Source organism: Panthera onca, chromosome D4 (assembly GCF_046562875.1).
Source record: "Panthera onca isolate mPanOnc1 chromosome D4, mPanOnc1 haplotype 2, whole genome shotgun sequence".
Taxonomy (NCBI): domain Eukaryota; kingdom Metazoa; phylum Chordata; class Mammalia; order Carnivora; family Felidae; genus Panthera; species Panthera onca.
The window spans coordinates 17313890-17327182 of record NC_138351.1 but is presented as its reverse complement, the minus strand read 5'-3'; the positions used below and the strand labels follow the sequence as shown (position 1 = coordinate 17327182).

The following is a 13293-nucleotide window of genomic DNA, read 5'->3' as shown; positions in this document are numbered from 1 at the left end:
TTAGCACCCTTACAACATTGCACAAAGCCACTGTGTGTTCAGTTCTTCCTGATTATCAAAACGTGCATATCTTTTTGTTCTGCTCCCTCAGAACCCCCTGCTGGTGAATGCAGGTGTTAAGTGAGATGAACTAATCCAGGCTAATGCATTCACCAGAAAATGCATCACTTTGATGCACCAAAATACCTTAATTCTTTTTTTTTAAGCTTATATATTTTGAGAGAGAGAGGGAGAGAGAGAGAGAGAATGAACAGGGGAGGGGCAGAGAGAGACAGAGAGAGAGAGAATTCCAAGCAGGATCTGGTGCTGTCCACCCAGAGCCCAATGCAGGGCTCGAACCCATGAACTGTGAGATCATGACCTGAGACAAAATCAAGAGCTGGTCACAGGACCAACTAAGGGACGCAGGTGTTCCCAAGATACCTTAATTCTTAAAAGAATCCATCAGGAATGGTAGTCACAGTGGACTGTTCAGGCACTTTCTGGTCGAAGTAAACATTTTTATTGCATGTGTTCTTGTGGCTCTCATTTCCCCATTTCATCTCCTATAACTCAACTTGGCCCCTTCTATAGTCTGGGCATTTTAAGTCCCTTGAGGAAAGGTTCCAGGTCCAGATAATATTTCAATTTTTTTTTTTTCTATAGAGACCAAAAGAGAAGTTGTATAGCTCCTTAAAGCAGTAATCCTGATTTTCTTTCTTTCAGTACAGCCAAGAGATTTGACATACTCCTTTTTATATATAAAAAACAATACTGATCTCCCATATTTGGGCTGAGGAGTAGTAATCAGAATCTTGAGATCAGGGTGGGTATATATTTTGGAATAGGTCCCCAAGTGATTCTGATATGGTAAGTCTCCCATTGAGGATTCAACGAATCAAGTCATGAACTAGGAATTCTCTGCAGCAGGAAAATCACCTGCCAAGGAAATAAGACCCAGGGACAAGGTGGTAATATGAAAACACAAAGGATGGGGCTACTGGGTGGCTCAGTCAGTTAAGTGTCCGACTTCAGCACAAGGCATGATCTCGCGGTTTGTGAGTTTGAGCCCCACACTGGGCTCTGTGCTGACAGCTCAGAGCCTGAAGCCTGCTTCGGATTCCATGTCTCCGTCTCTCGCTGCCCCTCTCCCACTCACGCTCTGTCTCTCTCTCTCTCTCTCAAAAATAAATAAACATTAAAAAGAAAATACGAGGAAATGACCAATAATTCTCTCTCTGTGTCCCGACCTTTGGTTTGGGCTATACTTGTAGCATCTTGTTTTCTGCTTTTTTTTTTTTTTTTCCTTAAGGGAAATAAGAAGCATCTATTCCGTGCACAATAACTTCCATTCCTGGATACTGGGTTTGCTCCTCAGTTCCTGTTTCCCAGAATTTTACAGTTCTGCTAAAAGTGGGCAGTGCAGGAAAAACTCTCAGTGTCTGAAAGAAACACAATTTGCACATACAAAACTTCCAATAAGGATGACTCTTTTGGTGAAAATTGCCTCTGCACCTGGTATCAGCAGCCCAAGTTGTACTGTCTACCATTTGTGGGAAGTCCAGGTTAAAACCCCTGATTGCAGTTTCTCCCTCCTTTCACAAGCAGATGGATAACTCTCTGCCTTTATGAGGCATACGATCTTCTGCTGTCACCTAAGAGCAAACCTAGAGGATGAAGCAAGTGTGTCTAAGATCTGGCTCCACTCTAAGTTTTGACTGATCAGAAAAGAGCCCCAAGACTGAGGCGGAATGGAAGTGTGGGAAAAGGAGACCCTTAGGAAAAGAAGTAAGCGTCTTTGAGCTTCGATGTCATGCTAGGTGGTGAATCTAAGAGATTCCTGACATTGGATCAGGTATGTGTTCACGTACGTCTCTTCCGGGCGCGTGGCATCTCAGTCCCAGCTTCCTGCTTAAATGCCACATAGAGTGGTTGCGATTCAGTGCACTCGAATTCTTACTAGAATCCTCCAATTCCTCTATCAGCATTTGGGATCTCCCTTTCATCTTAACCTCTCCTCTCTCTCCTCTGTAATATTCTGGGTGGTGGTCTGTGTGAGTCTTCACTTCCCGTCAGTTGATAGACAGCTTCTGAGCGACCTATAGATAACATTTATTTTTCTATTATTATATCCCTGTACTACATGTCATTGGAAACGAGGGTAAGAAAAAAAATTACTCTCAGATGAGAATGGCAAAAAATGATTTTTTTCAAAGGCATGATTTATAGGAATATTATGAAGGGAGTTGACTTATCTTACATAGGAGCCTTCAGCCCCAAAGAATTGTTCTCCTATGCTAACTCTTCAGAAGACTGAAATAACAGAGTCTGAGACCAACATAGGACAGTAGCAGCAATTAGTATTATCATTAATAGCAATTACTGATAGTAAGGGAAATATCCCCCTTGAAAGTCGTAGTGGTTTTAAACTCGTAAATTATGAATTAATTCCCATTAAATACATCTTGTCCTATCAAAGTTTTAATTATAACAAGATAATGTGTGTGTAGAACCTGACATCATTCAGGATGAAAGCAGTAATGTCTTCTGTGACCACTCACGGTATGGCATTGGCATGATCTGGGGGCATGTTAGAAATGCAAAGAATCAAGATTTACCTAAGACCGATTTGAATCACAATTTGCTTTTTTAACAAGCTTCCTAGGACAGACAGCATTGAAGTTTGAGAAGAACTGTTCTGTGATGTCCAGGTAATTATGGTTGTAGCTATTCTGAGAACTAATGGCATTTTTAATTTCTCCAGCATTAAGGAAAATTAGAAACTATACAGGATTCCGGAAAAGCAGTTCCTGCTATTGTCTGTTAGGTATTTCTCTTTTGTTCAAAAGGCAGGAGGACACTTGAAGGGTTAGTTACAAAAAGCTCTGGTCATTAACTGACAAGGCAGAAGAAAGAAAAGCCAGAAACATCTTGCATTACTGTCATTAACACCCAGTGTACCCAGTTTCCTTTACAGATTTCACGATTGTGAATGGCGTCTACATCATCTTCATGCTGTTAACACTGTGTGGTAGTACGTCCTCCCTCTTCTGTGGACTTGCTCTTGGGGTCTGACCCATTAGCTGACTCTCTAGACACTCTGGCAGAAAAAAATCTCCCCTGAGAAGACTTTCAAAGGTAGTTTCTCTACTTAAAAATTGTAATTGCACAAATTTTTTTTTTTACTTCTTTTGGTGGCGGTAAGGAGGTAAAACAATATTTGAAACAGAAATGAACTAATTTCAGCTCTCCGTGGTAATTCTGGAAATGATACATTTGAAAAGCTGCCCCATCTCGTGGACGCAGATTAGGTAACACGGAGCTCAGGGGTCATGATGGCCACTCATCATATTCCTCCCATCTATCATCACGCTGTCCTGAGCCATAGTACTCAAAGCGTGGTCCCTGACCAGCAGCACAGCATCACCTGGGCACTTGCTAGAAATTCAGCCATTTGCTTATACCTTAGGCCAGTATAATCAGAATCTGCATTATAACATTATCTCTGTGATTCGTATGCACAGCGAAGTCTGAGAAGTTCTGGGAGAAAGAAAGGGGAAGATAATCTACAATTTAAGTCTCAGGGTTGTCTGTCCCCAAACCACAACTCCATGTGAGGAGAACTTCGTATTGAAAAAAGAAGACATGTATTCTTGCTAGTTAATGTTTTCAGTCACAGAAAGAAGAAAACAGCCATTATTTTGCTTCATGGAAAACCCTGTCTCTCTGTAGTTCCTTCGTGTGTTTCTGAGCCCCTTTCTCTAGTCTCCCTTACAGCTGAAATCTTCAACAGGAAGCTCATGTTTGTGAAACACCACCTTCACTGAAGGAGAACAAGAATGGCGAACTCTACACACAGGATCGCACAGGTGACTCAGAGTGGCTCGGGCAGGCTTCATTCCCTTGATAAAAACTCAAAAAGAGCAAAAACCCCAGTTTCTGGAAGATGAAAAAAAGACAGCTTTTCTATGTTAAAAATCAAATTACATGAAGAGTATGAACAGACAAATCACAGACAGACAGAAAATATTGTAGCACATGTATCTGATGGAGGGCTTTTATTCAAAATATTCAAAGAGTTCTCCAAATTCAAAAAAAATGGGCCGAAGACCAGAACCATACACCTCAGCAAAGAAGGTATATGGATGGCAAATAAGCGTATGAGATGCTCAACATCCTATGTCTTTAGGGAATTAGAAAATAAAACAACAATGTGATGTAACCACATGCTTATCAGAATGACGAAATCTAAAAAACTGACACCACCAAATGCTGGCAAGGATGCAGAGCAAAAGGAGAGCTTATTTGTTGCTGGTGGGAAGGCAAAATGGGACAGCCACTTTGGAAGGCAGTTTGGCAGTTTCTTATAAAACTACATCGTCTTACCCTAAGACCCAGCAACTGAATTGAAAACTGTCCACACAAAAACCTGCGCATTAATGTTGGTGGCAACTTTATTCATACTTGCCCCACAAACAAGATATCCTTTTTAAACATTTTTTAAGTGTTTATTTATTTAGAGAGGGAGAGAGAGAGAGAGAGAGTGCAAGTAGGGGAGGGCCGGAGAGAGGGGGAGAGAGAGAGAATCCCCAGCAGGCACCAGCACTGTCAGCATAGAGCCCGACGTGGGGCTCGATCCCACGAACCATCAGATCATGGCCCAAGCCGAAATCAAGAGTCAGACACTTAAATGCCTGAGCCACCCAGGCACCCCCCAAACAAGATGTCCTTTCACATGTGAGTGGATAAACCAACTGGGGGCATGCAGACAAGGAGTATTATTCAGTGATTTAAAAAAAAAAAAAAAGGTGACCTATCAAACCATGAAAAATCATGGCAGAACCATATACGCATACTGGTAAGTGAAGAAGGCAGTCTGGACAGGTTATGCACTATATAATTCCAAGTCTATGACATTTTGGAGAAGACAAAATAGAGACAGTAAAACAAAAGTCATTTGGGGGATGGAGAGGACCATAAGTAGGTGAGGCAGAGAGAATTGTTGGGGGTGTGAAATTGTTCTGTATGATATGAAGATGGACACATGTCTATCTATTTGCTGAGACCCATAGAAAGACACAACACAAAGAGTGAACCTTAAATTACGGACTATAGTTAATAATGTATCAGGATTGGCTCCTCATTTGTAACAAATATATCACACTCATGCAAGGTATTAATAATAGAGGACAATTGTATGTGTGTGTGTGTGGGGGGGTGAGTAGATATATGGAACTGTACTCAATTATTCTGTAAATCTAGAAATACATTCAACATTCTATTAGTTATTTAAAATAATTCCACAAAAGCACTTCTTTTTTCGAGGTAGTGAGGATCATGTGAGACAGCCCAACCAACACAAGTAAGGGATACTTTAAAACAATTGTTCCAGCAAATATTTATTTGTTTCAGGCCACAAACACATGCACATTCAAACTTCCATCTTCAAGATGTTGATTTTAACTGGGGGGAGCCTGGAAGGTTTGTGGATGAGGTGGTTTTTGAGCCACCTCTTAGACGGCAAGCAGGACTTCAAGTGGTAATTATGGAGGAAAATGGCACCCCTAAAATTGGTGACTAAAGATTGAAAGAGGAAAATTCAATGATGAGAATAAAATTCCAGATGAGGGATGTAAACTTATTTGGGGGGGCCTCGTTACTGGGGTTAAATGACAGTAAACAGTGGCAGAATGCTTTCAGAATTATCATACGACTATGCTTTCCATTCGTAGTCACAGACAACAGGCTGAACTACAGGAAATTGTCACTTTTTTATGCAAGGAAACACTCAGCACTGGCAATTTTATATGGCTCAATGGAGTACTACTGTTCACTGTGCTCTAAGAGGTGGTTTATATACTACTTTCTTAATGTTTTATTTATTTTTGAAACAGAGAGACAGAGCATGAGCAGGGGAGGGGCAGAGAGAGGGAGACACAGAATGTGAAACAGGGTCCAGGCTCTGAGCTGTCAGCACAGAGCCTGACGTGGGCCTCGAACCCACAAACCGCGAGATCATAACCTGAGGTGAAGTTGGACGCTTAACCGACTGAGCCACTCAGGTGCCCCATGTATACTTTCTTTTCAAGAATACTTGGAAAGGCCAGTTAGCTGGGACATAGGTGATAAATATGAAAATAAAGACATTAAATTATATATCTGAAAATTCAAAGGTTGGAACAGGAACACTAAACACACACACACACACACACACACACACACACACACCAAGAAAATCCCAAGTGACTCAAGTTCGGGATGGAAAGCACACAATACTACTTCTCATCTTCTTCATTGGTAGAAGCGTAGAGACCATTCCTGAAGTTCTCAGCACCTGTTCAGAGAGTTCAAAACCAAGAAAAATCTGTCTCTCTCTGCTTGGTGGAAAAGAAAGACTAAATCTCTTGAAATATGTTTAAAAAAAAGAGACAAGGCAGGACCACGGGGAAAAGAACTAAGTTATATTGTAAAATGCAGTGATCAGAATCCAGTATCAATGCCTTTGCTCTGGAAAAGGGAAACCTTGTAAAATAAAAATGGCATGCCATCCTCTCATAAGATATTTGGGTGGATTACTGTCCCATATGAAGACAATGTCTACATATTATCAGAATGTTAGCACCATACTAACCTTTTTCCCCCTAATGTAATAGTGTTATTTAACTGGCTCATAATGTCCTATAATTTGCTTGGATGACCAAAAACTAAACAGTGGTATTATTTGCCACCCTTTCATATTTATAAGCATATCTGTTTTTTTCATATTCTCTCAGCCACTGATGCAGAAAATGATTATATAAGCAAGCTTTAGAACGTAGATGAGATATTTACATCTGTTTTACGTGTCAGAGAGACAGAGGAGAGAGAGACAGAATGAAATGGAAAAGGAACAGTTACTTCAAAGACTTTCTTTGCCATCAGAGGGGTGGTTTAGGGAAAAATTTGTATGAAGAGACACTCCAACAGGACATTAGGGAGTCTTCACTTATGGGAGGACACTTTGGACGTATAATGGCATCGGTGACTGTACTATAAGAACTCAGATTTTAGGCGAGCGCTTTTGGAATTATGGCAGCCGTGGATATCCAAGATAAGCTGCTGGGAATCTCTTGGGTTGACTGTTCCTGGATCCCCATTTTGAACGGTGGATATGTCCCGGATTACATTTCAGAAAGAAGTAATCCTTTCTACGACAGGACATGTAACAATGAAGTGGTCAAAATGCAGAGGCTTACATTAAATCAAATGGGAGTGGAATACATCCTTCTGCACGCTCAAGAGCCCATTCTTTTTTATCATTTGGAAGCAACAGCAGCAGTCTTCTACCCAAGTTATCCCACTGGCTGATTACTGTATCATTGCTGGAGTGATCTACCAGGCACCAGACCTGGGGTCAGTTATAAACTCTAGGGTGCTTTCTACAGTGCATGGCATTCAATCAGCTTTTGATGAAGCTATGTCATACTGTCGATACTATCCTTCCCAGGTTATTGGTGGCACTTCAAAGATCGTGAAGAGCAAGATAAAGTCAAACCTAAAGCCAAAAGGAAAGAAGAACCAAGCTCTATTTTTCAGAGACAACGTGTGGATGCTTTGCTCCTGGACCTCAGGCAGAAATTTCCACCCAAATTTGGGTAGCAAAAGCCTGGAGAAAAGCCTGTCCCAGTGGGTCAGACAAAGAAAGAGGCAGAACCTATACCAGAGACTATTAAATCTGAGGAAAAGGAGACCACGAAGAACGTCCAACAGACAGCGAGCACGAAAGGCCCCCCGGAAAAACGAATGAGGCTTCAGTGAGCACTGGTCAGAGAGAAGCCTGCAAGACTCCTCTTGTCCATTATTGGCACCTCATTACCATGACAGGCTCTTGAACTTTAAAATTCTTTGTCACGACCCTTCCATTTGTATAGAATGTGCTTGTTCTTTAAGAAGGATGTAAGGATCCTCATGCTTTTGATATGACTATTTTTTATGTATCTTTTGTAACCTTTCTCCTACTAGACTTGAGCAGCCTCTTACTCAAATGTATACTGCTATATATACATCTAAAAACAAAATAAAAGTATTTGTATACATAAAAAAAACACCTCAGATTTTAGGCACTCATGTTTTGGATCATCTGCAAGAGCTTCCATTTTATTTTTAAAGTTTATTTATTTATTTTGAGAAAGAGAGAGAGAAAGCGCACACGCAAGTGGGGGAGGGGCAGAGAGTGGGAGAGAGAGAGAGAGGGAGAGAAAGGGAGAGAGAGAGAATCCTGAGCAGGTTCCACACTGTCAGTGCAGGGTCCAACGCAGGGCTCGAACCCACGAACTGTGAGATCATGACCTGAGCCCAAACCAAGAGTCAGATGCTTAACCGACTGAGCTACCCAGGCGCCCCTGATTTTATTTTTAAAGCAGATAATGCTACAGGAGCAAAACATATGGCAGGTTTCTGCATTGAGAATTACATTATAATATCACTTCATGTTCTAGCAAAGGCATGTATAGGTTTAGTTCATCCTTACATAAATGGCCTTTTTCGAAAAATGAGGCACGTAGATTTTAAAGGAAGGTGTTCTCACCTTCACGCAGCACCAGAAATTATTTCAGGGGTCAAATGATAACTCAGGATGTCACCCTCAATGCTCTGTCTTGTAATTTCACCCTGTGCGAAATATCACAAAGGTACCGTATCAATGTAGGCAAAGGCTTAGCCACTCAACAAATGGAGAATTATGAGTGCACAGCTCCCTCGAAGACCAAAGTGTCTGTTCTGCTGATATTGCACACTTTCCCTAAAGAGATTACCAGCATAATCCTAAACATTATAGGACCCAAGCTATCTTATTTTTGAGCTCATCAGATCCAGCATGCTGCACGTAATCCGTCCCAGCTTTACTCAGTGTTTATGTAAGCTGGGGAAAGAATTGTAGGACCAACGGTAACCAAGTACTAAGAACAAATATCGTCATTTTCAAAACACACTTTACCAAGTTTCTTTTTTTTGCTACAAGCCGAAAATGCATAATCATTGTTTGACAGTGTATGGTAACATTTGGATGGAGATGTTTGTGGCTGTGTTTCCTATACATTAGTTTCTACCAAAGGCCCTTTGAGGCTACCCGTGGACTGAATCGGTAGGAAAAAGTAAAGTGTTTTTTTTTTTTTTTTTTGTCATTTCTTTAGAGGTTTGAGTTACTTCGGAGATACTTATTTTGGGGGGAAATAACGGAGGAAAAAGACTAGTGAAAATCAGAAACTGGTAAGCACAGTACTAAGTATTCTACGACAGTGACTTTACAAGAGCTGCGGTTTCAATTTAGGATATTCCTTTTGATTGCACTAAAATTTAAAAGGAAAGTAAAATATTTGTTTCTCTTTGCAATACGTAAACACACATTGACTCATATAATTCGTTTAAAAAAAATGAGTTGTGTGTGTGTGCACATGCTCTTAAAATCAAAACCTGTTTTCTGTAATTTTATAACAGAGGGAAAATTCCTGTTTTTCCTTCCACCCCGCCAAATCAGGAGAGAAAGGAACATTTATGTTTACCTGTCAGCCTCTGCTAACTGTAATTCAGACCCAAAGAGGATTAAGTGCATAGACGTTAATATGTCCAGTGTTATTAATTTCTAAACAACAATAGCAACAATAACCTGAGTAAATCTGTCAGTAGTGAGGATAAATAGTTGTTTAAAGACTCCATTGATGTCACAACTGCAATCTGCTGTTAATGGCTTATTTCACTGATACAGTCGTCAAATACATACTTTGTGAAATCAGCGAATAATTGCATGGAAATAATATCCATTCTTGTCTAAAATTACAAGCAACGGGAGGCTCGAAGCATTGTGCAAAGATGTAATTCCGAGTTTATAAACATTTGGGGGAGTTTTAGTTTGATTAGTAACTTTTTTTGAATAATCGTTAGTTTTGTATTATTTGAACCTAACAATTATGTTAATTTACATTTTAATATTTTCAACTGTTGTTCATTGCTATTTAGTACTAGCCAAAAAATGGCAAAAAATCATACGTCATATTGCCCTGAAATATTTTTAGAACAAAGGCTCAAAACCTTTCTATGTTATGAGATAATGTGCGTTTAGGGAACTAGGTACTAATTTGTAAAAAATTTAGCGGAAAAACTCAAATAGGATTCATCTGATTGTTAATAATCATTCAACCAAATAGATTTTTTCTTTTCTTTTCTTTTCTTTTCTCTTTTCTTTTTTCTTTTCTTTCTTTCGTTCTTTCTTTCTTTCTTTGTTTCTTTCTTTCTTTCTTTGTTTCTTTCTTTTTTGAAACTAGATCTTTTACATAGGAGGAACTGTGTGGTATAATATATTTATGAACTGAATATTTAACAAGTCAGAAAAGTGAAATGATCATAATAATGATAATGCCAATGACTAAAATCAGAGCTACAAAATTGTGACAAGGATGTTCATAGAGTTAACCTCAAGCTCGTGTAAGGTGGCTGGTGACTATCTGAATTCATTCTCAAAACTCATGCATTTGGTAATTCACTACAGGGTATGATGATACTTACAAATATGTTCTCCAGTGTAAAATAAAGCCTGAGTGGCTTATTTATTATATACATTTGCAAGTCAGAAAATATTTTATTGTTCCCACACCTAGACCTCAATTTATTTTGCTGAGAGCTTACAAACGCTTACTGTTTTACCTGAAGGATAGTTCATACAGCTAAGCGTCAGAAGAGAGAAGAAAACGGAAAACTCACCAGTGGCGTCAGCTTTAGTTTTGAGCTCGTTCTCACACATTTTGACGTTAGCAATTAAAAGTCTAACTGAGAAATATTGCACTTTTCCCTGGAGGTCTGACGGCTGCCCCAGTGTTACTCCACAACTAGAATCCCAACAGACTGCATTAATGAGATTAAATGAAAGAGGGAGTTAAAGGCATCAACTGTTCCATTTCATTAAGTAAGGGTGAAGGGCTGCCCAGGCAAGGAAGGCAGGAGGGAGGATATTGGCTTTTTCTTTTGATAGCACTTATTCACAAAAGAATGCAGCATTTGCTAAATCACAGTCAGCGGTTTAAAAACATTATCCAGCTGCCCCCCGGAATTGTATGGAAATATATTATTTATATATATTTATTCTGCACTTAAATTCTTCTTTGTTCTCATCCCTTTGGAAACAGATCCAATAGGCATGTGCCATGTAAACAAGGGTCGTCTCTGTGACTATAAAAGTATAATGCAATTTTCCTTCAGAATTACTTTGCTCCAATGATTCTAGACCCTCTGTTGAGGTCCAGGGATGAAGGATGGTATGAAGGTATTACCGTGGTCCTGTTCTTCTAAATGCTGGATCATAGTTGTCTATGGAGCAATGAATACAGCACGAGATTTTAGAAGAGCATATTAGAAAGAAAACACGCATGCCTTACCGCATGTCTGTGGCAACAGAGCCTGGGAACCCGGTCTGAGGACTTAACACTAGGTGGGTCACCAACCTCAACCCTGAGGTCTAAAGTGACTTCATTCTCCCAGCATGCCCCAGTGCTCCCACTTGTAAAATAAGAATGACAAAGTTACCTAGACAGAAATTTCTTGACCCTCAACCCTTGTCACCAGGAAGGATAAATACATTACTATGTAAAAATTGCGTTAACTTCCATAGAAAAGAGCATGATCTTTATGTGAGAGCAAAATGCTACTGAGCAGCAGCGTTATTTAACCTTTGCTTAGAGTTACCAGATTGATTGAGTGATGAATCTCAAACCTTTCTCTTCACCTTTTTCTTTCCTACCATCTGGGACAGTTCTTATTTTCTTTTCACTAATCATTTGTCACAAATGGTTTCTTGATCTTCCCTACTATTCCTCTCTTCTCTTAAACATCTCTGTTTTTTCCTGGCCTGCAGTAGAAACTGCTTTCCTTTTTTTTTTAAAGTTTATTTATTTGAGAGAGAGAGCATGAGAGAGAGCCAGGGAGGGGCAGAGGGAGAGAGGGGGAGAGAGAGAATCCCAAGCAGGTTCTACACTGTCCGTGTAGACCCCGATGTGGGGCGCTGTCTCACAAACCGTAAGATCATAACCTGAGCCAAAATCAAGAGTCAGACGCTTAGCCAACTGAGCCACCCAGGTGCCCCGAAACTGCTTTTCAAAGGGAAGTAAGGCAAGGAATGGTGAGGTGGTCAGAGGAGGCTGTGCAAACCCACTCGGTATTATTGTCAGCATGGTGGAGCTGAGCCCAGTGGTTCTCAGCTTTGGATGCCCATTGGAATAATCTGGAGAATTTAAAAATATTGATGTCCAGGGATTTCTCTCTTACCTTCTTCCATTGATTTGTTTCGTGTGGCCATCTGGAGTTTTTGAACAATTCCAAAGTGATTCTAATGGGCAGCCAGGTCTAAAGACCCCTGGAATGATTCTCAGAATCACCACAGACGCATGTCACATGTACAGATTCCTGACGCCCACCAGCCACTGAGTCAGAATCTTCTGAGGAGCCTGGGGAGCTATTGTAGTAAGCGCTCATGTATTGGCAATGATTAGATACGTTTTGGGAAAACCTTGGACTTTGAATTAGGACATCTGGTTTTAAATTCTTGGGTAGGTTATTTAACGTTTTCTGTGCTTCCGTTTGCATATCTCTAAAATAAGATCACAACACCTACCTACAAGATCACTGACCACTCCAACCACCATGATTACCCCGGGACCCTATGTATCTACCACTCATTGGTCCTGGTATTCTTCATTAATCCTTCTCAGATGCTTACGTTTAACCTTGACTATAAGCTCCTTAGGGATAAGCACTCTCTGTGTTTCCCAGTGTCTAGCGTAGGGATTCAATAAATGTATGGAGCCCATCAGTGGGTGAGTATATGCCTACTGATTGACTGCATCACTGGGGGATCATACACAAGTCTCACTGCCTCTCTGCTCCCACCATTTCCTTTACCTCAAGTTTCACTTTTCTGGCTATTGGATCTTTGGGGCTTACTGGCTCGCTGCTCCTTAGTGGAAATAAGAGAAGGTTAAGAAAAAATTTTTTTGCCTCTTTGTGTTCTTTATTTAATCTTAATTTGTAATTGGTTCTTAGTGTAGGAACAAGGTTGGAAAAAATAACCTCTCTTGATTTCCTCTTTTCCCTTCATCTATGACTCTCCTTCCTCCCCTTTGTGAATCATGTAATTGCCTCTTTGAACTGTTGTCTCACTGGCTTAGGTCTTTCCTCTGTCCTGTTGGTGGATTGCTTTTTCTCTGGTTAGAAGTATTATCATTAGTTGACCTCTCCTCCTGGATGACTCTCCCTCGACCCCACTCTGCTGTAGGCAGAGGCTCTTATATA

The 13293-nt window shown here is 40.3% G+C and overlaps 1 protein-coding gene and 1 pseudogene across 3 annotated transcripts in view; one reads left to right on the top strand and one right to left on the bottom strand.

Annotated features, from left to right (window-relative positions):
- Window positions 1-13293, bottom strand: part of RORB (RAR related orphan receptor B) — a 392263-nt gene that overhangs the window by 67232 nt on the left and 311738 nt on the right. The window contains exon 1 of one of the 3 annotated variants that reach the window (XM_060610055.3): window positions 10714-10852. The exons of the other annotated variants lie outside the window; for them this stretch is intronic. Within the exon in view, the coding sequence (XP_060466038.1) occupies window positions 10714-10753 (40 nt within the window). The 5' untranslated portion in view covers window positions 10754-10852. Of the gene's footprint in view, window positions 1-10713; window positions 10853-13293 lie in introns of those variants that run through there. 3 annotated transcript variants of the gene reach the window in all.
- Window positions 6060-8053, top strand: LOC132663615 (mediator of RNA polymerase II transcription subunit 6 pseudogene; annotated as a pseudogene).